Source organism: Ovis canadensis, chromosome 11, assembly GCF_042477335.2.
Source record: "Ovis canadensis isolate MfBH-ARS-UI-01 breed Bighorn chromosome 11, ARS-UI_OviCan_v2, whole genome shotgun sequence".
Taxonomy (NCBI): Eukaryota; Metazoa; Chordata; class Mammalia; order Artiodactyla; family Bovidae; genus Ovis; species Ovis canadensis.
The window spans coordinates 33,075,507-33,099,907 of record NC_091255.1 but is presented as its reverse complement, the minus strand read 5'-3'; the positions used below and the strand labels follow the sequence as shown (position 1 = coordinate 33,099,907).

The 24,401-nt window shown below is 54.9% G+C and overlaps 1 protein-coding gene across 2 annotated transcripts; it reads left to right on the top strand.

Annotated features, from left to right (window-relative positions):
* Positions 1 to 1,663: 1,663 nt before the first annotated feature.
* P2RX1 (purinergic receptor P2X 1) lies at positions 1,664 to 22,116 on the top strand. Of its 2 annotated transcripts, none has more exons than XM_069603152.1 (13): positions 1,664 to 1,924; positions 3,325 to 3,726; positions 14,566 to 14,713; positions 14,987 to 15,058; positions 15,541 to 15,610; positions 15,838 to 15,934; positions 16,247 to 16,327; positions 16,593 to 16,734; positions 19,133 to 19,260; positions 19,698 to 19,788; positions 20,195 to 20,260; positions 20,565 to 20,666; positions 20,790 to 22,116. In XM_069603152.1, exons 2-13 carry the CDS (start codon positions 3,590 to 3,592, stop codon positions 20,853 to 20,855), a joined length of 1,200 nt encoding a protein of 399 aa, XP_069459253.1. In that variant the 5' UTR covers positions 1,664 to 1,924; positions 3,325 to 3,589; the 3' UTR covers positions 20,856 to 22,116. The 2 variants fall into 2 exon arrangements, with proteins under 2 accessions (XP_069459253.1, XP_069459254.1); XM_069603153.1 differs by lacking the exon at positions 1,664 to 1,924 and adding an exon at positions 2,324 to 2,596.
* The last annotated feature ends 2,285 nt before the right edge of the window (positions 22,117 to 24,401 follow it).

Here is a 24,401-nt window from a genome sequence, read left to right as displayed (position 1 = left end):
GAGTGTCTGGCTGCAGTCCATGGGATCACAAAGAGCCGGACACGACCCAGCTACTGAACAACAACAACAAATTTACACCCTAATGCAGTTTGATTTAGAAGAAAGAGTGGGGGCCAGAGGGGGCGGTGGGTATGTGGCTGCTGTGGGTGTAGCATCTTCAGCATCAGCAGGAGGTGGACCTCTGGGTGTGTGCCTGCTAAGTGTGCAGCGCAAGGGCCCAGGCCAGCCCCAAATCGCCCCACGTTCCAGTGGCAGGAAGAGGCTGAGGGCCAAGGGGGAATGACCCCCAAGCATGGAGGAGAACCAGGGGGCTGTGATGCCCCAGACACTCAGGCAGGGGGGCTCCAGCCAGATCATGGCCCATAGTTGGGGACAGAAGAGGCCAGAGAAGCCATGCAAGGTCCAGGCAGTGGGGAGATGCCAGCCTGGGGACCCCTGCTGTGGCCTCCGCATGGGTGCCTGCTCTCCCCTCATGTCCCCCAGACAGTCCAGACAGACCAGCCCAGGGCCCTGTTCCAGCCGGTGTCTGAGAGGCTGAGGTACCAGGTGAGTCCCTGGGACACTGAGGCTGGCCCAGATGGTCTGGGGAGCTTCGGCTGAACTCCTCTTCGGGCGGTGGTGTGGCCTCTGCAACCTTGGGACGCTGAATGGCCAAGAAGAGTCTTTGGAGACTTTGCGACCCCCTTGAGGGCCTGGGCTGGCCTCCAGGACAGGCACACAGGCCCCTCCATGCTCACAGAGCCGCTAAATTTAGCCAGGCAGGGAGGCCATCCTGGGCCGAGCGCTTGGCAGCAATGCCTTCTCTCCCTACAAGGCCCGGCCCAGTGCCCGAGCCGGCCATTCGGCCTTTGGGCTTATAAGGCAGGTCTGGCGGCTCTCGAGGGCTGGAGTCTTGGGGTGGGCTCTGGGCCAAGATCTCAGACTTTGGGGAACCTCCTTCCTGGCCACCAGCAGACATGGGAGCTAGTCGCTGTGTGACAGTGGCACTCAACTTCCAGAGCCTCTGTGGCCTTACCTGTAAAATGGTGATTCTCCAACTAAGGCTGCTATAAAGAAAAGCCCACAGCATTTCAGGCTTCCCTCACGCCCCAAGATGTCTAGAACAAACACGGATATCTGTCCCTGGGGATGCTGAAGCTGGGGCTAAGGTTAGGAAAGCACAGCCCATGGAAAGATGCATTTTAGAACCGGTGAAGGGATGTTGACTCTATCAGCTGCCTGTCTTACTCTGCAGAGTTATTTGCAAGGAAAGGAATTTGGGGAAAGAAATAGAACTTCTTTTATTTCTTTTTGTTTGGGGGGTTATGATAACATCCCCAAATGAGACCGTTCTCCAGGTGTCCTGTTTTCTGAGGGTCAGGGTCAGAACCAAGACTGTAACAGGAGCTCATGTGTGTGCTCCAGGCAAGCCGTTTTGTCCCTGGGTCCATCTGTCTGTCAGCAAGCCTGGCTCCTTCTGGGAGAAAGAGATGGAGGAGGAGGGGGCAGACATGTGAGGGTGTGAAAGGCACAGACGCAGATGGGAGAACTTCTGCCTGACTTCCCTTCCTCCCTCCCTTCCTCCATCCCTCATCCTTTCCTCCTTCCTTTCTCATCTTCCTCTCTGCTCCCTTCCTTTCCCCCACCACACCCCCTCATCCAGTCCCAGCAACCCTCCTGAAATGGTTCAGACTCAGTGTCAGCATCCAGCACCCCACCTCCCATCGCAAGCAATTCATGTCCAGGGCCTGCTAGTCCAAGGGCCACGAGGTCAGCTGGGAAGAGGACAGATCCTTTTGTCTGGGGTCAAGATCAAGCCAAAGGGATGTGGCTACCACAGCTCTGCCTCCCAGCATCTCTGGATTTTCCTAGAAAAGCCCAGGAAGTGGACTCGCCAGGCCCTCTTGCAGGTAGCATCATTGGACAAGAGTTGAGCCTGAGACTGGTGGGTGCTCTGCACAAGATAAGTCTATTTAATGGGGGTGATTGGCCTGGTTGGGGGGCCAGCTGGAAGGAGCTGCAGGCTTGCCCTCTGGGTGGGGGGTCCCTTGCTGTCCAGAAGGCTGCTCTACCCAGACAAAAGGCTGGGATTCCCAGCCCTGGGGCCTGGCTCCGGGCCCAGAGTGATTTCCCAGTTACAGCCCCGCCAGGAAGAAGACTCCTATCAGACTTCAGGGTGGGGCAGCTTGGACAGGGTAGGGGGAAGGGCTGAGGGAACCCTGAGAACACCCTGCCTGGGCTGAGGGAGGGCCGGGGAGACCTTCCTGCTTCAAGCGGGGGCTTTCTGTACCATGCAGGGTGAGCTTGGGCAATTCACTTCTCCTCTCTTAGCTCCGGTTTCCTCACCTGCAGAATGAGGCGGAGCTGCGGGGAAGCTTCCAGCTCTGGTGTTCTGAGAGCTCACACAGGACTTGCCCCAACCCAGCCCAGCCCCCGGGGACCCCTGTGTTCAGAGTCTGGGCTGGGGGCGTGTGCAGGGACTGCAGAGGGGCTGCACCCCAAGCTCAAGAGCCACCTCAGTTTCTTGGTCCTCAGTGTTGTCAGGACCCATCCCCGGGATTTCGACTTATGAAGAAAGCTCACTATCTCCTGGTTTCACAGAGGAGGAAGAAGGGAGGTGAGGCAAGGTGCCGGGCCCTTTAGCAGGCAGCAGAGCTGGGAGTGGGCACCGAGACAGTCTCACATCAAGCTTTCTGAGCTCAACTCGGGGAGCCCGTCCATGACATGTAATAGATGTGGCCCTTATCCTGTCTGGGTACCTGCACCCAGGTACCCAGAAATGCTGGTTTCAGGGTAGTGGAGGTGAATCCAGGACAGGAGCAGTGGGAGGTCGGAGATGCCAGCCCAGTGCTGAAGTTGACTGGGCACAGGCCAGGCTCAGATCCAGAGGGGCAGATGGATGGAAGGGGGTCTGGGAGGTCGGGGTGGGGGTCCTGCCTCGGGCTCAGCAAGTGTCAGGGAGCCAGCCAGGAAGCAGCCGTCTTTCCTCTCTGCCCTCCTGGCTGCAGAGCCCCAGGGCCTGCGTGCTCCACCTGGGGGCCAAGGGAGGGCAGGGAGGATGTTTGGATACGGGAGGAGTCCCTGGTGTGGGGAGGGCTTCTGCCAGAGGCCACTCCAGCCAGGCCCTGGCCTGAGCCCCCAGCTCTCTTCTGCCAGGTTTGTGGGGGGCTGATGGCTTTATCTTTGCCTTATGACGTGTGGCCCATGGTTTCCTGCCAACAACTTCTGTTTCCGGAGGCCCAGCCGGGCCGCCCAGGCCGAGTCAGGAGGGGCAATGGGGCTGGGCCTGGGTGGCCCCCCTCCAGCCCCGCCCCCATCTATCTTTGGGAATTTATTTGTCCACAGGCACGGCTGGCCCACAGTCTATCGCCTGCCAGGGGCCAAGAGCAGCTCTGACCACCCAAGGACGCTCCCATCCAACTCAAGTGTTGCCAACCAACCTCTGACTCCTGACCTCTGGGCCCACCTGTTCCGCCCTGCTCTTTGTGAGGGGCTGGGGAAGCCCTAGAAGCTTCACCTCTGTAGACACTGTGAGTATTGACGCCTGGCTCACCCCTGGGGAGCCAGGGCTTTGCAAGGGGCTCGGTTCTCAGCCCCCAGCCTGGCCACCATGGCGCAGCGGATCCAGGATGAGCTGGCTGCCTTCTTCTTCGAGTACGACACCCCCCGGATGGTGCTTGTGCGCAACAAGAAGGTGGGCGTCGTCTTCCGCCTGATCCAGCTCGTGGTCCTGGTCTACGTCGTTGGGTAAGTGTGGACCCCCCTCCCTGCTGCCCCCCATCACCAGCCCCCAGCCAGGGCTTGTCCTCCAGGCTCTGCGATGCCTCCCATGAGCCCCAGAGAGCCCTTCTTTCTCTCGTGGCTCTCATCCCTCCTGACAAACCATTCTGGTGCCCTTCAGAAGGAATGGGAACCTGCTAATCTGCTGCCGAGACAGGGACGCAGGGATGAGGGGCAGCCCTGCTCCCAGTCATATGGCGACAAGAGGTTAAGCCGTTGGGCTCTGAGGAACTGACTCACAGCTAACGGTTCCCTCGAGCGGCTTCCCACAGAGCCCTTCCACCTCTGACCTCCCAATGCACTGCTGAGGGGTGGAAGCAGTGCCCCACCTTACAAGCCAGTGTGGGATAGACCCTGCTCCCATCTGCCTGCCTGAACTAGAGGCGTCCTGGGTTGCTCGAGACTGAGCAGAGACACCTGCAGGTTCAGAACACTTGGTGCCTTAAAGGCGCCATGTCACACGAAGGTTGGAAGTCGGTTCTGGCCCTGGGGATGACAGCCCCTTTCTGGGCATCATGGGACCTATCCCACCCTCCCAGGGCTGCAGGGGCAGAAGTAGGCGGGACTCACCTATGGGCTGCTGTTCTGGGGTCCACACAAAGGCCATCTTCCTGGCTGTCTTAGCAGGTGCTTGTGTGATCACACGCGTGGTGTGTGGATGCGTGTGTGGCATACCCAGAGCTCTGCATGGGGTGAGTGTGCCTTCATGTGTCTGGGCACCTGCTTATCGGGTGTGGCTGCGGGATGTGTCTCTGGGGCTGAGTGCCCTGGTGTGTGGGTAGGGGGGTGGTGAGCAGGGCAGGGGAGGTGCACTTACAGTGACCCCACAGAGGGCTCCCGGAGGCCCCAGGGCCACTGAAGGGGGTTCAGCCCCTGCTGGGGGATCTAGGGCACCAGTAACCCTGCCCTTCTGGTCTCCACATCCCCATTTTTGCTGTGAGACCAAACCAGGGAGGGCTGACCAGGAGCCAAATGGCGACCACATAGTCCTGGTCCCCCCAGGCCTTATCATCCAAAACAGCCTCACTTCGGCTCCATCCGGTCCCTGAAGCCTCAGAACCGAGCAGGTAGAGCACAGCCACAGACCAGCCTCCGAGACCTTTCAGCCTCAGCCTTCTGTCCACAAACCAATTTGATATTTGCAGTATCACTGAACTTGTGAGGGAAACGGACCCAGAGGGGAGCAGTGGAATTTCTAGGTCACGCAGCAAGTCAGCCTCCAGTCCCAGTTTGAACCAGGGCCTCCTAATCCCCAGCTTCCTCCTCTCCCACCTCATGAGGGCGAACCCCTCTAATGGGTTCACCGTTAGCCACACTCCTGACCCTCCTGGGAAGGGAGGGGTTGCCTAGCCGGGCCCAGTCGACCCCTTGCCCCTAGAGACTGGGAAAACGTTGTCCTCCTTGCGGCCCCTGTGGTTCCCTGTTTCTGCTTCTGGATCAGCACTGGGAGCAAAGCCATGCCTCCTGTGTGTTGGTCACAAACTGTCAGAGGGAAAGGGGACAGTCCTCCCACCCCACCCCCAGCTACAGCATATGCCCCAGGGCACCACCCGGTGCTGAACACATGCCTCCAGGGATGGGGACCTCTCTCCCTCCCTCCCCAGTCAGTGCACTCCTTAGGGTTGCTAAGACTCAGACACTGAGTTAGCCAGGTTTTCACAGCTACAAAGAGGCAGGATCAGGATCATAATCCAGCTGTGTGGCTCCAAAGTCGGCCTTGATATCCTGGAAAGGAAACATGCTCACAGAAGGGCACTGACCTGCCCAAGTCACAAAGCAGAGGGAGGAAGGCAGGGTCCCTTTGAAACACCCCCTAACCTGACCCTCAAACTCCCGCTGGGGCTGCGACTCCTGCTGTCTCTGGCTCCCTCATCTGGCCACTTCCCATCACTGCACAGACGGCTCAGCCAGGCACCCACAGCCATTGAGGTCTCGATTTCTCAACTGTTTCATGGAGCAGGGGGTTGGGAAACCCTCTAAAGATGTTGCCTGAAGGCTGAATAATTTGCTCTTTCCTGCAAAGGAATGGCCTTTCTTTAATTACTCCCACCTCCCAAGGCTCCCCTGGTGGTTAAGACAGTAAAGAACCTGCCTGTAATGCAGGAGACACGGGTTCAATCTCTGTGTTGGGAAGATCCCCTGGAGGAGAACGTGACAACCCACCCCAGTATCCTTGCCTGGAGAATTCCATGGACAGAGGAGCCTGGGGGGCTGCAGTCCACAGTAGGTAGGAGAGTCAGACATGACTGAGCGATTGAGCATGGTAAGACGGTTAGGAGTTCTCTGTTGGGCCAGTGGTTAAGAATTCACCCGCCAGTGCAGGGGACACAGGATCAGTCCCTAGTCTGGGAAGATGCCTCGGGGCGACTAAGCTCATGTGCCGCAATCACTGAGCCTGCACTCTAGAGCCTGTGAGCTGCCACTACAGAAGTCTGTGCACCCTAGAGGCTGTGCTTCACAACGAGAGAAGCCACAGCAATGAGAAGCTCAGCACCGCAACTAGAGAGTAGCCCCCGCTCACTGCAACTAGAGAAAGCCTGCACGCAGCAACAAAGACCTAGTGCAGACAAAAATAAATGAATAAAGGAATAATATTTAAAATTCAGAGTTAATTTACAGTTAGAGCCGTCTCCTGGGAGGTCATGAGCTCTCCATACTGGAGGTGTGCTGGCAGTGGGCTGTCATTCATGACCTCGCAGGTCCATACATGGGGTATGCTGGGACATGTCCCTGTCCGGCCTGCTCTGGTCAGGGAAGGAGAGAGGTCTGGCTGCACACACAGGTGGGTCTCAAGGGGATTTGTGAATGTCATGTGGGAAGGGGAGTCTGGGAAGGCTTCCTGGAGGAGGTGACATAGTGCTAGAACCAGGCTTGAGCAAAGGCCAGGAGGCTATAGTCCAGGCAATCTTGCTCTTGGCTTTCCCATGGGCCTTCTGTGTGCCCCTATATGGAGCACTTGAAGTCACATGCCTCTGATCCTGGAGTGCACCTATCAGAGATAAGGAGAGATACAAATTATCACAGGGAAAGAGGTATCTGAGGACACTTCTACAGCATCTTCTCTGTATCTAGGGCTGTGTCAGGTTCCCTGGGATAGAGGTGGGGTACAGGGTGGACAGGAGAGAGAGAGAGGCTGGGGATGGATTAGCTGGAACTTCTTGGTTCCTATTGACAGAAACCCAATCAAAATGAAGAGTTGGGGGTATTGACTGGTTTGTGTAACTGAAAAATCAGTGCAGGCTTAAGGCCCGCCTGGATCCTCCACGATGAGGGTGCAGAAGCAGCACATTCTATGGGATGGAATTCAGGAATTCAGGTTGGTCTCATTGGGTTCTCCAAAAAAGCAAGCCAGACTCTCTTCTTCTCGGCTCTGCTTTCCTCCACGGAGGTCTCATTCTCAAGACGACTCTCTGTCCGCAGAGTAGAAAAAAGGCCACCAGCAGCCCCGCCGCACAACTCTGATCTCCTCCTCCAGAGTTCCCGTAAAGTCCCAGGTCCAACTCTTATTGGCTGGGATTGGGTCATGTGCTCATCTCAGAACCAATCATTGTGGCCAAGGAAAGGGAGTATCCTGATTGGTGGAGCCTGGTTGAGTACCCACCTCAGTCCAGGAGCTTCTGCAGGAGAGCGGGGCGTGTGATCAAAGGTCCTGGGTCAGGGAGGGAACCGCGAAAGAGTCGCTAGGACTAGGCTGGGGAATCATGAAGGGAGCCAAGGGAGAGGGGAGGGAGGAGCGAGCACGGCCGCTGGCTGAGACCTCTCAACGCCGAGCTGAGGAGCATGGGCTTTTTTCTGTATGTGGTGGGGGGCCATGGGAGGGTGTCTAACAGGGGAAGGCCCAGGACAGGCAGGTGCTGGGGTAGAGCGGGGCCGTCAGAGGCAGGACAGCTGAGATGCAGCAGCAGTGATGACAGGAGAAAGTGAGGCCAAGTAAGAAGCGGTGAGCAAGGCAGACAGGTCGTCATCCCGCGGCCCCGCTCTGGGGGTGGCCACCCCCAGCCTCTTCTGCCCACCATTGCGGCACTGAGCGACGTGACCGGCATGGCCAGAGTTCCCGGCTTCTCAAGAGCGGTAGGAAACTGGAATTTATGGGTGAAAGGAACATTTCTTCGTTTTTAGAGGCTGGCGACTCATTCAAAACATTTAAAGACAAATCATCGGCTTGACTTGTCTGCATGTTGATTAACCCCTGAGCCCCCAGTGTGGGCTGCAGCTCTGAACACAATCCTTCCTGGGCTTGGAGTCTGGTCTGGGCTCTCCCCAGGGATGCTCTGCCTGCTTGATAGTGCGTGGACCAAGGTTACACCCTGTACAACCAAGCGCATGACCTGTCCCCCCCTGTCCCATGTCAGAGCTGCCCTGGAGTCTGATCCAGCTCCTCTTGTGTCTCAGCCCTTCCCCCTACAAAAAGTTCTCTGGGTCTTTTGGTGAAAGCCAAGGGGAGACAGGAAGGATGGAGGGATGCCATGAAAGAATATGAGCAAGAGGCAGAGTGAGGGGTGTGAGCATCGCACGTCCAGGCTGTGAGCCTGGGGGCTGGGATAGGTACAGCGCTTTCCTGCAGGATGAAGACACCAGAGAAGCAAGTTCTGTGGGGAGTTGAGGTGTTCAGTTTGGCCCAGTTGAACTTTTGTTTTGAGATGGCAAGTTCTGTGGGGAGAAGCAAGTTCTGTGGGGAGTTGAGGTGTTCAGTTTGGCCCAGTTGAACTTTTGTTTTGAGATGGATTTCCCATGTCATAACATTCATCCTTTCAAAATATGCAAGTTAGTGGTTTTTAGTATAATCACAAAGTTGTGTAACCATTGTGCTCAATCGTGTCCAACTCTTTGTGACTCCATGGACTGTAGCCTGCCAGGCTCCTCTGTCCATGGAATTTTCCAGGCAAAAATACTGGAGTGCATTGCCATGCCCTCCTCCAGAGGATCTTCCCAACTCAGGGATCGAATCTGTGTTTCCTGCAACTCCTATATTGGCAGGCAGATTCTTTACCACTGAGCCACCATCAGCACTATCTAATTCCAGAATATTTGCACTACCCCCAAATGAACTTCATTGGAAGGACTGATGTTGAAGCTGAAACTCCAATACTTTGGCCACCTGATGCAGAGAGCTGACTCATTTGAAAAGACCCTGATGCTGGGAAAGATTGAGGACAGGAGGAGAAGGGGACGGCAGAGGACGAGATGGTTGGATGGCATCACCAACTCGATGGACATGGGTTTGGGTGGACTCCGGGAGTTGGTGATGGACAGGGAGGCCTGATGTGCTGCGGTTCATGGGGTTAAGAGTTGGACACGACTGAGCGACTGAACTAAACTGAAAATGAACTTCATACCATTGACAATCATTCCCCATGGCACCTCCTTACCCCTTACTTTGCCTATTCTGGATATTTCATGTAGATAAAATCATACAACGTGTGGCCTTTTTGTGTCTGGCTTCTTTTGCTTAGTATCATGTTTGCAAGGTTCATCCACGTTGGTTATAACGTGTCAGTTCTTCGGTCCTTTTCAGGGCTGGATAATATGCCATTATACGGAAATTCCACACTTTGCTGGACATCTGAGTTGTTTCCACTTTCTGCTTGTGGATACTGTTGTGAACATTTGTGTATGAGTTTCTATGAGGATATGTTTTCAGTTTTCTTGGGTATTCAGTTCCCGGTAGTAGCTTATGGTGAACGGTGTCAGGTTCTTGATCTCCAAAGAAGATTTAGCTTTGGGACCAGGGACCAGGCTTACTCACTCAAGAGCTTTTGTGTAGCAGAGTTTTATTAAAGTATGAAAACGGACAGAGAGAGCTTCCGACATAGGCATCAGAAGGGGGACGGAGAGTGTCCCCCTCACTATTCTAAGCAAGGGAGTTATATACTTTTTAAATTAGTTATTACAATAAATCAAAAGAATGTCTCAAGATTGTAAATATCTTACTAGACCCACTCCCATATTTTACATTTTAAGATAACAGGATTAGCCAGAAGGTTTTCAGGAAGGAGAAGCTATAATCTTTAGTACAGAGTTGAAACTGAGCTGTTTGTTGTGTAATCATCAGTTCCAGGCTTAAAGGAAAAAAAATGATTTATGTGACTAAGACTAAGGAATAGAGAGAAAAAAAAGATGTTTGTCCTTTCCTCCTCCTTGAGAATTCCAGATCCCCATCTCCTCTTCAAGAACCCCAGCCCCCTCCCTCCTTCTCAGGGACCCTGGACTTCTCATCAAACTGCCTAGGAATTGACTCTCTCACTAGCAGTGGAGTTGCTGAGTCAATGGCAATTTCATGTTTGACTTCTTTTTTAATATTTATCTATTTATTTATGGGGCTGCCTCAGGTGTTGGTTGCCACACACGGGATCTTCCTTGTAGACCCTCCGGTTGTGGTGCCTGGACTCAGCTGTTGCGGCACACGGGCTTAGCTGGTCTGCGGCATGTGAGATCTCAGTCCCAGACCAGGGATCGAACCTGTGTCCCGTGCGTTGCAAGGCAGATTCTTAACTGCTGGTCCACCAGGGAAGTTCCTCTGCATTTAACTTTTCGAGGAAATTCTAGACTGTTTTCCAAAGGGTCGAGTTAAGTTGGAGGCAACTGTGCGATGTTTGGAGGCAGGGTGGGCCCAGGGCAAGGGGAAGGAGTGTGTGTCACCGAATATTCACAGCTGGAGCTTCAACATTTGGATAAGCTCTTTGAGAGCAGAATTGGGGTTTGTTGGGTTCTCTTCTGTATTTTTCATGCCTAGAGCGGTCCTTGGCACATAACAGGGCCTGATAAATAGATACTTGTTGACTGACTAAATGAATGTGTGGGATTGAATCTCAGAGGAGAGTGCAGAAGCGGAGATAGAAAATCAGGGACAAAGTGTGCCTGCGGCGGTGCACACAGGGTTCTGCCTGGGCCCAGAATAGAAGCCAGGGGACGGGGGCAGATTGACATTTAAGGAGGAATTAGTGAAGGAGGACCAGAAACCGTAAATAAATAGGATTGGTTTTTTATGGGCTAACTGCATGCCAAGCACTGTGCTGATTTCCTTAAAGAGAACTCACGGGGGCATCCTCCAATCACCTAGACTCTTTCTCTTCTTGAGGCCCAGGCTCAGTGAGTGGCTGCGTTTGTTGCATCAGCAGCATCTCTGAGGCAGGTGCCTTCACTTCCTTTTTAACTGAGAAATCCAGGGCTCAAGAGGTTTAGTCTTTAGCCTGAAGCCACACAGCTGGTGAGTGGCGCTGCTGGTACTTGAACCTTGACCTCTGCGGCTCCAGAGGCCGCACCCTCAGCCACTCCGCCATGTGACCTCTCCCACAAGGGGCTGTTAGAGAAGAGAGACCAGGTCAGGGTGTTGCAGAGGGTGAGGAGGAAAGAATGGGAAAGAGAATTTCTGGGAGAAGAGGGGCTTCTGAAGATGCTGGTCTCTTTGGCATCAGGCCCCCCCGGTGGCCTTCCTGGGGTGGTGACTACGAGACCCAGTCCAGGTGAGCATTGGTTTGGAGGGGCGGGCCAAACGCCGCCATTGTCATTCTCTTATTATCAGAACTACGGTCACTGAGGCCAGATTTGGGCCTCCCGGGACTGACAGCTCCTGGGGGCAGACACAGCCTGGAATGGCAACATTGGCTCCAGGGCACAGCCTCGGTGTGGCTCCCGGTAGACATGTTGATGCCAGGCTGCTCTGCAGAAAAAGGGGCAGAATCCTGGGCTGGGGGCTTCAAGCCTGGGGTCTGTCTCAGACACAGAAGGGACACTCCCTTCAGTTCAGTTCAGTTGCTCAACCGTGTCCAACTCTTTGCAACCCCATGGACTGCAGCATGCCAGGCTTTCCTGTCCATCTCCCAGAGCTTGCTCAAACTCATGTCCATCAAGTCAGTGATGCCATCCAACCATCTCATCCTCTGTCGTCCCCTTCTTCTCCCGCCTTCAATCTTTCCCAGTGTCAGGATTTTCTCCAATGAGTCGGTTCTTCGCATCAGGTGGCCAAAGTATTGGAGCTTCAGCTTCAGCCTCAGTCCTTCCAATGAATATTCAGGACTGATTTCACACTCCCTTTGGCCTCTTTTTCCATCTCTACATGAGGAGTTGGTTTGGGGCAAAGAGAGAAATGAGGCTAAGATGTCAGGAATGGGAGCTGCCAAGAGGCGGGTCTGTGACCTCTCCTGCAGTGAGTTCAGAATATGGGGCAGCTCCCCATCTTCCCTGACAACAGCGACTTCAGACGGCCCACCTTCCTTGGTGAGGCTGGAGATGGAGAGGCAGGCTCAGGACGCTGAGCAGTAGGATCCTCCGTTGGACCTCGCCTGTTACCATCTGAGGCCTGCAGGGGGCAGCAGTGACCATGCTTAAGTTCCTAAGGGCCAGTACCAGGCTGCGGTCCAGGAGGGGGATGGCCGGGAAGGGGCTTAGAGGAGAGGAGTGGACTCTAGGAGGGGAGAGGAGGACATGGTGGGCTGCCCTCCTGGGGCCTGGAGCAGGGAGACACCCCCAGAGAGCCAGCAGTGGCTCTGAGAATAAGAGGCCGGGAGAATCCTGTCTTGGAGCCTGAGTTCTGGGGGACAGAAGAGGGATTTTGAGCTCTGCTTTGGACAGGTGGGTTAAAGGTAGTGTGAGCAGTGACAGAGGCAGAAACACACCCCCCGACACTCAGTCGCAGCCACAGTTGTGCTCACAGATTTGCCCTGGAGATACACGACTACACACTCTGATGGGTACCATGGACACACACACACACACACACACACACACAAACACACACACTCTTACAGTGAATCGCCAAGATTCTTTCCTGAAGGAAGGGGACCACACCCTGGAGAGGAGTATTCTCCAGAACCTTCATTTGCAAGCAGCGGAAACCAAACCCAAACTGGCTTAAATAAAGGAAAAGAATTTATGAGCTCATGTAACTGGAAAGTCCAGAAGTAGATTTTTCAACATGCTTCAGGTATGGCAGGATCCAGGTGCTCAAACGGCACTGTCAGCAGTCCAGTCCTCTCCGTCTCCTGGCCTGGCTTTTCTCTTAAGTTGGCTTCATTCTCAGGCTTGCTCTCTCCGTGAGATAACAAAGATGACTCACCATAGTTTTGGTCTTGTAACCACCTGGCTTAGCCACCCAGCCGAGATGATGTCTCTTTCCCAGTAATTTCCAGAAAAATTCTGGCCTCCTTGCTGAAACTCCTCGGGATTCTGTGCCCATGCTTAGGCCCGTTGCCATTGCAAGGGCAATGGAACATTGCTTAGCAAGCTGTGGTCATGTGCCCCCACCATGGGGCCAGGAAGGAGGTTGGCCCCACGAAACCTCCCAGATTAAAAATGAAGAACCTAAAGTAACAGGGGCTCTTTTCTGAAAATATTCATTTATGTGGCTGAGTTGGGTGTTTGTTGCAGCATGCAGGATCTTTAGCTGCAGCGTGAGAAGTCTTAGTTGCGGCTTGTGGGATCTAGTTCCCTGGCCAGGGATGGAACCCAGGCACCTGGCATTGGGAGCGTGGAGTCTTAGCCACTGGACCACCAGGGAAGTCCCAAGAGCAGTGGTTCTTGATGCTGGGAGGGGAAGGCCAGAATTTCCCAGGAAAGCTGGGAGGCCTCCAACCTGAGCCACTCCCACCAGGGCCTCACCTGGGGCCAGATGCTATAAGTCCCTCAAAGGGCCATTTGCCCTCTCTGGCTTCCCTTCCACTCAGTCCCCCTCCCCAGGAGCTCCCAGCATGGCTGAGATAATAGTAGCTACTATCTGTCTGGAGAAGGCAATGGCACCCCACTCCAGTGCTCTTGCCTGGAAAATCCCATGGACAGAGGAGCCTGGTAGGCTGCAGTCCATGGGGTTGCTAAGAGTGGGACACAACTGAGCGACTTCACTTTCACTTTTCACTTTCATGCATTGGAGAAGGCAATGGCAACCCACTCCAGTGTTCTTGCCAGGAGAATCCCAGGGACGGGGAAGCCTGGTGGGCTGCCGTCTAAGGGGTCGCACAGAGTTGGACAGGACTGAGGTGACTTAGCAGCAGCAGCAATGTCTGTCCATATAGCGCTTACCCCATGTCAGTTTCCATTCTAAGTGCTTTTCCAGGCATTGACTCACAGCACAAGTACTGTTGGTACTCTTGTTGTTTACATTTTACAAGGAAACTGAAACAGAGAGGAATTGAATAGCTTCCCCAAATCATAGAGCCTGTGAAATGCAAGCCCGGACTTGGACACCAAAGGTCAGGCTCTCAGCCATCACCATGCTCTGCTGCTTCTCAGTGGGAACGACTCAGGAAGGAAGGAGATAGGGATGAAGACGGGTCCAAGAAGCTTGAAAAGTGAAAGTGTTAGTTGCTCAGTCGTGTCCAACTCTGCGACTCCGCGGACTATGGCCCGCCAGGCTCCTCTGGCCATGGGGATTCTCCAGGCAAGAATACTGGAGTGGGTTGCCATTTCCCTCTCCAGGGGATCTTCCTGACCCAGGGATCGAACCCAGGTCTCCTGCACTGCAGGCAGATTCTTTACCGCATGAACTCCCAAGAAGCTTGGCCTCCAGCAAACCCTACTCTTGGAAGAGAAGCCAAAAGAGACATGCAGGGCCTCTTCTCCCTGGGAATTAGCATTTTCCTAATGAAAAGAAGGATGGAGCTCCAGCACAGGGAGGCAGGCGAAGATTACCCGCCTCCAGCCCCACACCAAGCTTTAGGAGTAGAGTGGCCTCAGAGATGCCCTTGGGGACGGGAAGGGAAAGGACTTCCCCTCCCTGGAGGAGGGAGGAAGTGCCAGTGGCCCACAGCCTTGTGCCATCCTGGAGTGGCCCTGCCCAGCTCTGGCCCCTCTGCCCTCCTCATCCCCCTCCAGGTGGGTGTTTGTCTACGAGAAGGGCTACCAGACCTCGAGCAGCCTCATCAGCAGTGTGTCTATTAAACTCAAAGGTCTGGCTGTGACACAGCTCCCAAGCCTGGGCCCCCAGGTCTGGGATGTGGCTGACTACGTCTTCCCAGCACAGGTGAGCTGACTGTTCGGGGGGCACCTCCTACCCACAGGGCGTGCAGTCTCAGAGCTGGGTTAGGCTCTGTCCTGCCTCCCTGTGGGCCTCAGTTTCCCTGTGAATGAGGCACAGATGCAGCCCAGTGCCGTCACCCCACTCTGATGTCATGAGTGTAGAGGCTGCTGGGGGTCCTGTGGGTTCTGGGGGCTGGCTGGGACCATGCTGGTGTTCTCCGGGCTCTTCTCCCAGCTCAGAACCCTGTCTTGCCCTCCCCTTGCCTCTCACTTCCAGGGGGACAGCTCCTTCGTGGTCATGACCAATTTTATCGCCACCCCCCGGCAGGCTCAAGGTCACTGTGCAGAGGTGAGGACTGTTACCCATTCCCTGTTTCTTGAACCTTCAGGAAAAAGTGATGTGGAAGAGGAGGTCCCCTTGAGTATTGGAGGGAAAGCTTGATTAAGCCTCCCTGCGGGGCCATAGTGATGGAATTTCAGGCATAGATTCACACAGAGTGATGGCCCACCATTGGCAGAGCTGAGGCTTCCCTCCCAGCTGTGTGTCAAGCAGGATGCTGAGCCTCAGTGCCTGCCCAGTCCCCAACACCTTCCCCCCCCATCTCTGCCAGCTGACATCAGCCCTGAGACAGCTGGGCACAAGCCCAGAGGGGTCCAGGCGGTGGGGGGACTGGGGAAAGGAGGCTGTGAGCAAGGGTCACCCTGAAGGGATCTCAGATCCTGCCCCACACCATCCCTAGGGCCCTGGGGGCAGGGGTGGGTAGGATGTCTGTGTATCTACTCAGGACCCAACCCAGGGGGCCTGTGGCCAGCAGCTCTCTCCTCCCCCAGAATCCGGAAGGGGGCACGTGCACAAATAATAGCGGCTGCACCCCGGGAAAGGCAGAAAGAAAGGCCCAAGGTAAGGCCGTTCCCTTCTGCAGCTCCAGGCTTCCTCCTCCAGGAAGTCCTTCCTGCCCCCTCCCCTCCGGCCACCCCGACCTTGGCCTCCCCCATCCCAGAAGGTCTGTCTTCATGCTTCTGCTCTTGGGTGCCCGATCACTGGGGGCTCCCAGGAGTGGGGCCTGGGGAGTCTCCTCTGCAGCCCCAGCTTGGGGTGGGCACCCAGGGGTTCCACCCTCGCTGCAGGCATCCGCACAGGCAAGTGTGTGGCCTTCAACGACACCGTGCAGACCTGCGAGATCTTTGGCTGGTGCCCCGTGGAGGTGGATGACAACATCCCATGGTAACGCCCTGTCCTTCCCGGGAGCGGGGAGCAGGGTCCCCAGCCCAGATAGAGGGGGGTCTGGATCTGTGCTCTGGGAAGGGTCTATCCCCACTGCTTCCAACCCCACCCACACCCCAACTGTGCCGCCCAGGCCAAAGATGCCCCGGCCCCTGATCGAGGGGCCTGGGAGTCCACATGACAGCACGCGCACCCCTCAGTGACCCAGGAAGATCCCGTGGGTTCTCACAGTCCCAGCCCCCCAGGCCAGCTCCCGTGGGCCCGCAGGGGATTCCTGGGGAGGGGCTGGTGAGTGAGTGCGGTCTCCTCCAGCCCTGCCCTTCTCCGAGAGGCCGAGAACTTCACTCTCTTCATCAAGAACAGCATCAGCTTTCCACGCTTCAAGGTCACCAGGTTAGTGGGAAAAGCGGGCAGAGACGCAGGAGGCCCTTGGAGGCCCTTGGAGGCCACGGCTTGTCACCTCTGACACCCTGCTCTCATGTTGATTTCCTTCTGGGGGCAGAAGCTCGGCTGGGCCCCTGCATGTGGGGCGGCTGCCTTCAGCTCCAAGGGCTGTGGGAGGAGCGTCTCTGGGGCCTGGGAGGGAGGGGCCCCCCGAGCTCCTGGGCAGGGTGGGTGCCCTTCCAGCTGGCATGCTGCTGCCTTCTTGCCTGCGCAGGCGCAACCTGGTGGAGGAGGTGGATGCCCGCTACATGAAGACCTGCCTGTTTCACAAGACCTTGCACCCTCTGTGTCCAGTCTTCAAGCTCGGCTATGTGGTACAGGAGTCAGGCCAGAATTTCAGCACCTTGGCTGAGAAGGTATAGTGCCTGGTGTGTGGGGAGGCCTGGACCCCGTATCACTGGGCCTTATTTTTTGACCTGGGTTAACAGGCCCAGTTGACCACCCCATGCCCCCAATCCCCTCTTTCTGGCTGACCATATATACAGACCTATCCCTTAATACTGGGGCCCCTGAGATGCAGGCCTGTGTCCTCGGCAGGCCCTGGCATGGACCTGGCACTGAGGAGGTGCCCAGAATGAATGGCCGTAGGCAGATGAGACCTGGATGTCTTCTGAGGGCCTGCTGTTTTTCTTTTTCGTTCATTAGTTAATTTTTGGATGCGTTGAGTCTCCATTGCTGCATGCGAGCTTAGGCTACTCTCTAGTTGCAGTGAGCAGGCTTCTCCCTGCGGTGGCTTCTCTTGTTGGAGAGCACGGGCTCTAGGGCATAAAGGCTTCAGAAGTTGCAGCACACAGGCGTAGTTGTCCCACAGCAAGTGGGATCTTCCCAGATTGGGGTTCAAACCCATGTCCCCTGCATTGGCAGGTGGAACCACCAGGGAAGTTCTGCCTTTTAAATATTAGATAAAAGTAACTTAAATCCCATGGTCCATGCCCTTGAGAAGTCCTGTGCCTGCCTGGGGTTACTGGGAATTCTGGAGGAATTCTCAGATGTGCAGTCACATGGGGTTCTGAGAGGAGGGGAACTTTATAAGGAGCACAGACCAGCCTGTCTGGGTTCAGATCCTGGCTCTGGCCTGAAAGAGCCACATGACCTCAGACAAGTTCCCTCCCTTCAGTGTTTCTGAGCTTGTACTCTTGTGAAGTGGGAAAAATAATAAGTACAAGTCTTGCGGGGTTGTCCTGAGGTCAGGTGAGTTCACACACAGGATGGCACTTCAGTGCTGCCTGGCCCGAGGCATCCAAGGGACATGTTTGCCCGTGATTCACATCATCAGGCTCCTGCAGGACTCCGAGATGGAAATCAGTCCCTTTCTGTGACATCACCGCCCAAAACAACTCACTCACCATTTGTGGTTGTTTAGCCGCTCAGTCTGGTCCGACTCTTCTGCAACCCCATGGACTGTAGCCCGCCAGGCTCCTCTGTCCATGGGATTTCTCAGGCAAGAACACTGGAGTGGGTTGCCATTTCCTTCTCCAGGGGATCTTGCCGACCCAGGGATCGAACCCACGTCTCCTGCTTGGCAGACAGATTCTTTACCACTGAGCCACCTGGCAAGCCCTCATTCACTATACCTTTAACTAGTATGGGGGTCGACAAACTTTCTTTAAAGGGCCAGAGAATAAGTATGAGCCACAGATCACATGGTCTCCATTCCAATGACCCAGGGCAAAGGCAACCGCAGACAATAGGTAAACAAAATTGGCCCTCAATCCTCAGTTTGCCAACCCCTGGAGGGGTTTTACTCTGTAGCAACACACAGGACCAGAAAGCTGAATGTTATAGTTTTCCCCTTTCCTAAAAATCTCCCTGCCACCCTCACTGGGAACTTCTCACCCATCACCATTGTCTGCAAGCATCTAGCCTCTGGCTTACCTGCCTAGCTCCACGCCTGCTCTGACCTGACACAACTCTCCTCTTGCTCAGCCCAGCCCCACCTGTCCCTGATTCTTGCCTTGCCCAGAGGAGCTTCCCCCTTCTCAGGTTCTTTCTTCCCAGTCCATGTCTTTACAAACTTACTTTTAAAAGTATGTCTTATTTATTTATCCGACTACGCCGGGTCTTACTGTGTCACACGGGACCTTCGATCTTCCTTGCGGCGAGCAAGTTCTTTAGTTGCAGTGTGCGAACTCTCAGTTCTGGCATGTTCCCTGATCAGGGATCGAACCTGGGCCCCCTGCATTGGGAGCACAGAGTCTTAGCCACCAGGGAAGTCCCTACAAACTCACTCTTTAATTCAATAGCGATTTCCTTGCCTCCCACACTAGGACTCAGGAATCAGTGTGAATGAGACGGTCCCACCCTTGTGGAGTTTATGGTCATGGGTGAATAATCACAGAGAATAAATATATGGCTATAAAGTAAAACATGTTTTAGAAGAAAACACTTCAGAAGGAATCACAGGGGCATATTTGAGACTGAGGGTGGTGGTTAGGGGAGGCCTCTCAGGAGAAGTGACCAAAGGATGAGAAAGAGGCAACCTTGTGGGAATGGGAGGTGGGGGAGGGGTGACTGCATGTGCAAAGGCCCTGAGGTAGGAAGAATTTGGTGTATTCCAGAAACTGGAGTGTGATGGGTGGGAGCTAGGGCCAGAGAGGGTGACAGGACCTCAATCCTCAAGCAGCTTCTCAGGGTCTCTTCTCAAACAAACAGCTAAACAAAAATGTTCCCTCTTCAAGAGACTGCTGGCACCAGTTACCAGGCAGGACTTCTTGATCCTATACCCTGGATCTTGAGCTCCTGTATCCCTGGCAGGGTGGGGTGGTGGGCATCACCATCGACTGGCACTGTGACCTGGACTGGCACGTGCGGCACTGCAAACCCGTCTACGAGTTCCATGGGCTGTATGAGGAGAAAAAACTGTCTCAAGGCTTCAACTTCAGGTGCCTGCCGGGCCCCCACTAGTGCCTCCTTCCTTGGGGCCCCATGGGTTTTTCTACTCCCTTCATCCCTTGAGATCAAGCAGGTATCCCCAGGAGGGGAGCAGAGGAGCCTGGGAAACTCCCATCCTCCTGGGGTTGGCCAAGCAGGGAGCACAAGCTTAGAGGCCTGAGCCCCACCCCTGGCTCTCCATTCCCTTGAAGCCCACCTGGCCAGGACTGGCTGGGGAAATTGCCAACCTCAGGAGTTAGGGTGATGGTTGAATACAGCATTCCTGGAATGAGGCTTGGACTCCTGCCAACAAGTCCCCTTTTGTGTAATACTCGGGGGCATGGGGCTTCCTCATGGACCTATAAGGGCTCCAGCATTCCTGATGCTCTGGGAACTTCCGACCCAAGATGTTTCTCCATCATTCCTGCCACCTCTCCCCTTCCCCAAGGTTTGCCAGGCACTTTGTGGAGAATGGGACCAACTACCGGCACCTCTTCAAGGTGTTTGGGATTCGCTTTGACATCCTGGTGGACGGCAAGGTGAGTGTGTAGTGTGAAGGGTGGCCTGAGACACATTCTTGGTTCCTGCTGGTGTCTCTGGGGTGTCTATGGTTTTAGGTGATGGGAAATTGGATGGGCCTCATTCAGCACTTCCATATCTGATAATGTGCTGTTGCGGGCAGGACTTTCCAGCCTGTGAATACACTGCCCCTCTATCTCGGCATGTCCAGGGAGGCAGAGCCAAGGTCAAAACCCAGGGCTCCTGACCAGTGGCTGCGACCCCATGCAAAGCCAGGACCGTGGGCAGTGGGCTATGGGGTCAGGAAACACTGGAGGGTGGGGAGGTCCCCCTGCCCCCGGCCTGATCTTAGGGCTTCTGAGGAAGGCCTTGTCCATCAGACCTTTCTGACCGTTAACGCTTCTTTCCCCTGGGCCCTGCCACCAGGCTGGGAAGTTTGACATCATTCCCACAATGACCACCATCGGCTCTGGGATTGGCATCTTCGGGGTGGTAAGTGCTGAGGCCATGCGGTCATTGTGCTGGGGTCAGTCCCTCTCCTCCCACACCTCAGCAACAAGTCTCCCACCCCAAAACCTGACCGAAATTGTTCACTCTTTCTGAGCCCACCCCACCTCCGTAGACCCACAGCCTGTCTGAGGAAACCGAGGCCCAGAGCTGGGGCAGGACAGAGGTGGGAGGGGACCTGAGTCCAGACAGGACTCAGCCTGGGCGCCGAGGTCAGCGGGGACGGAGGTGGAGTGTGCAGGGTCCTGTCCCCAGGCCCCTGTGCTCTGTCCTCCACCCGCCCCCTCAGGCCACGGTTCTCTGTGACCTCCTTCTGCTCCACATCCTGCCCAAGAGGCACTACTACAAGCAGAAGAAGTTCAAGTACGCGGAGGACATGGGCTCAGGGGCGGTAAGAGAACTCCCCTGCTCGGCCCCTCAGAGGCTTCAGGCCCGCATGTCTGTTCCGGGGACCCAGCTGCTTCCGGGTGGCTGACCGCCCCCCACCCCCACCCCCGCCCCAATGCCCACACAGGGAGAGCGTGACCCCGCGGCCACCGGCTCCACCCTGGTTCTGCAGGAGAACATGAAGACATCCTGACCTCCATCCCTGGCTCCTACTGGATGCAGCAGGAGGGGAGCCCTGCTCCCTGGGAAGCTGGTGGGGTCCCAGCCAGGGCAGAGGGGTCCCCCCGCCAGGGTGGAAGGATCTCCCCAGGAGCTCTCCCACCTTCTCAGCTAAGCAGACACCAAGTTGCCGGAAGCTCACAATTCTGGGCTCCAGCTCCAACTCTGCAACCCTCCCAAGGAAGCCTTCCCCAGCCTCAGCCACTGCTGGCCCCAAGCTTTGTGCCTGTCCCTCTGGGCCCTCATCCATCCATCCTGCTCCCTCGTGTCTCCAGACCTCTGCTCTCCCCAGTGGCAGCCACTAACTGCGGGGGATTATTTAAATTTAAATTAATTAGGATTCAATAAAATTAAAACTTCAGTTCCTCCAGCTAGCCACATTACAATTGGTAAATATACATGTGGCTAGCAGTTGCCCTACTGAACCACAAGAGATGTTTGCAGCATCGCAGAGTGCTATTGGATGGCTAACCTTGAGCCCTGCTTCCTACTGGCCCCAGATCTCCCTGGGATGCTCATCAACAGTGCTGGCACTTGGGAATTCCCTGGTGGTCCCGTGGTTAGGATTTTCACCGCCAATGGCCAGGGCATGATTCCCTGGTTAGGGAGCTAGGATCCCACAAGCCACGAGGCCAAAAACAAACAAACAAAGAAATCCAAAAACAGCGCCGGCTCCTGGGCACACCCCAGATCTCCCGAACCAGAATTGCCAGGGCTGGTCACAGTCTCCGAGGATAGCATAACCCTTCAGGACCTAAGTTTTAGAACTGCTCCTGATGGGGTATCAGACTTCATTGCAGCCAGCATTGCCTGGCAGGTGCAGGCCTTGAGCAGGTGTGTAGTGTGCTCACAAGCCACACAGTGTCTCATGCACACACACACGTGCACTCACCCACATGCACACCCTCCTCCCATCCACACTGTGTGTTTGAACAGCTTGGGCCCTGCAAACACAGCCATCTGAACACACCTACACCCCCAGGCACAGACTCATGGTCCACGCCTTGTCGCCTCCATGGGGATGTGTTATCCTGAAGTGTGTGAGGCCAGGACGGCCCTTCTTAGTGATGGATCCTTACTCAGCTACCTCTGGTCAGGGTGGGAGCCTCAGCCAAATCCTGGGCTCTCTGCCTGTGACCCAGCCCCAGCTCCCAAGGCCTGCCCAGCTCTGTTAACACAAGGTCTGAGAAATCAAGGGGTGGAGGATAATAAAAGGAATGGTGAATGAGTTCAAACCTCTGCCCTCTGCCTTTTCTTTCCTGCCTTCTCTGAAACTCAGCGTTCCCAGCTGTGAAACTCAGGGCTGAGCTGAGTGATCGTTGAGGTCCTCCTGGATCTCTCCGTGGAGGTGGTGAGCTGACCCTTAAGCCCTGAGCCCTGCAGAGGCAGTACTGGGGATTGGTTCACCTTTATCCATGGGCCACTGTCCTGGCACAGCCCTGAACATTGGTGCTCTTCCCAGTCTTCCACATGCCCCTCCCCTGGTTTCGAAAGGCCTAGCACTGGGACAAGCAGAGACCCCAGGCATGGCCTCATGAAAGCTGGGCTGAGGAAGGGGCTGGCTGTCCTAGGAGAGAATTGTGCTGGAGTCCCAAAGAGGAGAGACAGGTCTTGAATGGAGACAGTGTGCAAGGGGTCTCCAGGGACCCTGCTGTGGGCATGACCTTCCGGCCACATGGGGTCTCTGGGCACCCCCGTCACCATGCTCTGTCTAGACCAGCATTGTCCAACACCAGTGACAGAACGTTCTCTGTCTGTGCTGCCCAATGTAGTATTCACAAGTGGCCAGTATTTAAAATGTGGCTCACGCAACCAAGGAACTGGATGTTTAATTGCATTTGTGTTATTTAAATTGCCACATGTGGCTACTGGCTACCATATTGGATGGCATAGGCTAGCCCCACCCCTTGCCCTCAGGCCCTTGGCCTTCTGCCCTCTTCCCTAGCAAAGAGCTGTGTCTCGGATTTTACAAAACAGGAACTTTCCCTCTTTTTCCCTCCCTTCCTTCTCTGGATCTGCCGGATTTTGCACCTCCTGTCTGCTTCCCTCCTGAGCGAGCAGAGGATTCCTTCTTGATTTCCAAACCTCACCCAGCCTGGAGACCTCCCACTAGAGGCTCTCTCCTCTCTCTCCCACTCCTGTGTCTGCTCCCCTCTTCCACCTCCTTCTTGCCCTGCTTCTCCACCCTGCTACCTTCTCACCCTTCTGTTTCCCTGCTGCTCAGCCCGCCCTCCCTTCTCTGCCAACACCATTCTGGAAAGACCAGTCTACATGTATTTCCTCTGCATCACCCCCTCTACAATTGGCCTCCAGCCCCTACAACCTGTCTAGATGCCCTTGCCAAGGTTACTAGCAGTGCCCTTCTTGCCACATCCAAGCGGACGCTTCAGCCCATATCCTGCTTGGCCTGTCAGTCTCTGACACTGTTGGCCAAGCCCTGCTTTGTTGAAAGATTTCCTTTCAGCAACTCCTAGATCCCACCCTCCCCTGATTTTCCTAGCCAGCCTGGTATTTAGGGAAAAGATAGTTTTGAATTGCAGTTCTGCCACTATGTGTCCTTGGGTAAGTTGCTCAACTCTCCAAGCCGCCTCTGTGAGTCAGGGATAATAATAGCCTCTACTCAGGTTGGGCTAAGATATGTAAAGTACCTAGCATGGAGCCTGGTACACAGCAGTGCTCTGCCCCTCCATCTATCCTCTCTGTCAATGGTGGAGTCAGCAAGCTGTGCCCAGATATGTAGTCTCTACAGTGATACAGCCTTTGGTTCTTGGTTGGGTATGAGGCTGACTAGAAGCTACATTTCTCAGCCACCTCTTGCAACTGGCTCTGGTCATGGGACTAAGTTATAGCTAACTGGATGTTTGTAGAAGTGTCATGTGACACCTTCTGGGAACTTTCATTAAAAGAAAGCTGGTAGATCCTTTGCCCTCTTCTTTATCTTTGTGTCCATCTCACTGCCTGGAATACGGATGTGATGGTTGGAACTCTAGCCATCACCTTGAATCATGAGGACAAGAGTCAAATCCAGAGGTTGCTGGAGCAGTGAGTAGAAAGAGTCTCATCTGGGAGGTCTTTGTGGAGCAGAGCTGGAGCAGAACTGTTGCCCCCAAACTAGGTTCACCTTGTAGTGGGTGTCCATTGAAAAGACACAACCAAGCCCAAGAGTGGGAGAAGGAAGGATTTATTACTTGTAGCAAGTAAGGAGAACACTGGGGATCTTTCTCTGTAACAGTGTCTCTTGGAACAGCAAAACTGGGGAAGTTTCAAGCTTAGGGCACATGCTTATTATTCATGAAGAGGCTTGGGGAGTTTAGCATCATAGAACTGGGGCAGAGGTTGACAGGAGGGTCAGAAAAGCTCAAGGTCATCTCTTAGGTTGATCTAGTGGTTGAAGGGGGTTTCAATTCTGCAAAACAGCTCAAGAAAGTGCTTCAGGCTAATCTTTACCATTGAAACGGAACTGGGGCGTCTTTACAACTGATGTATCATCTTTGCTGCTGCTATTTCTTTGCCTGACAAC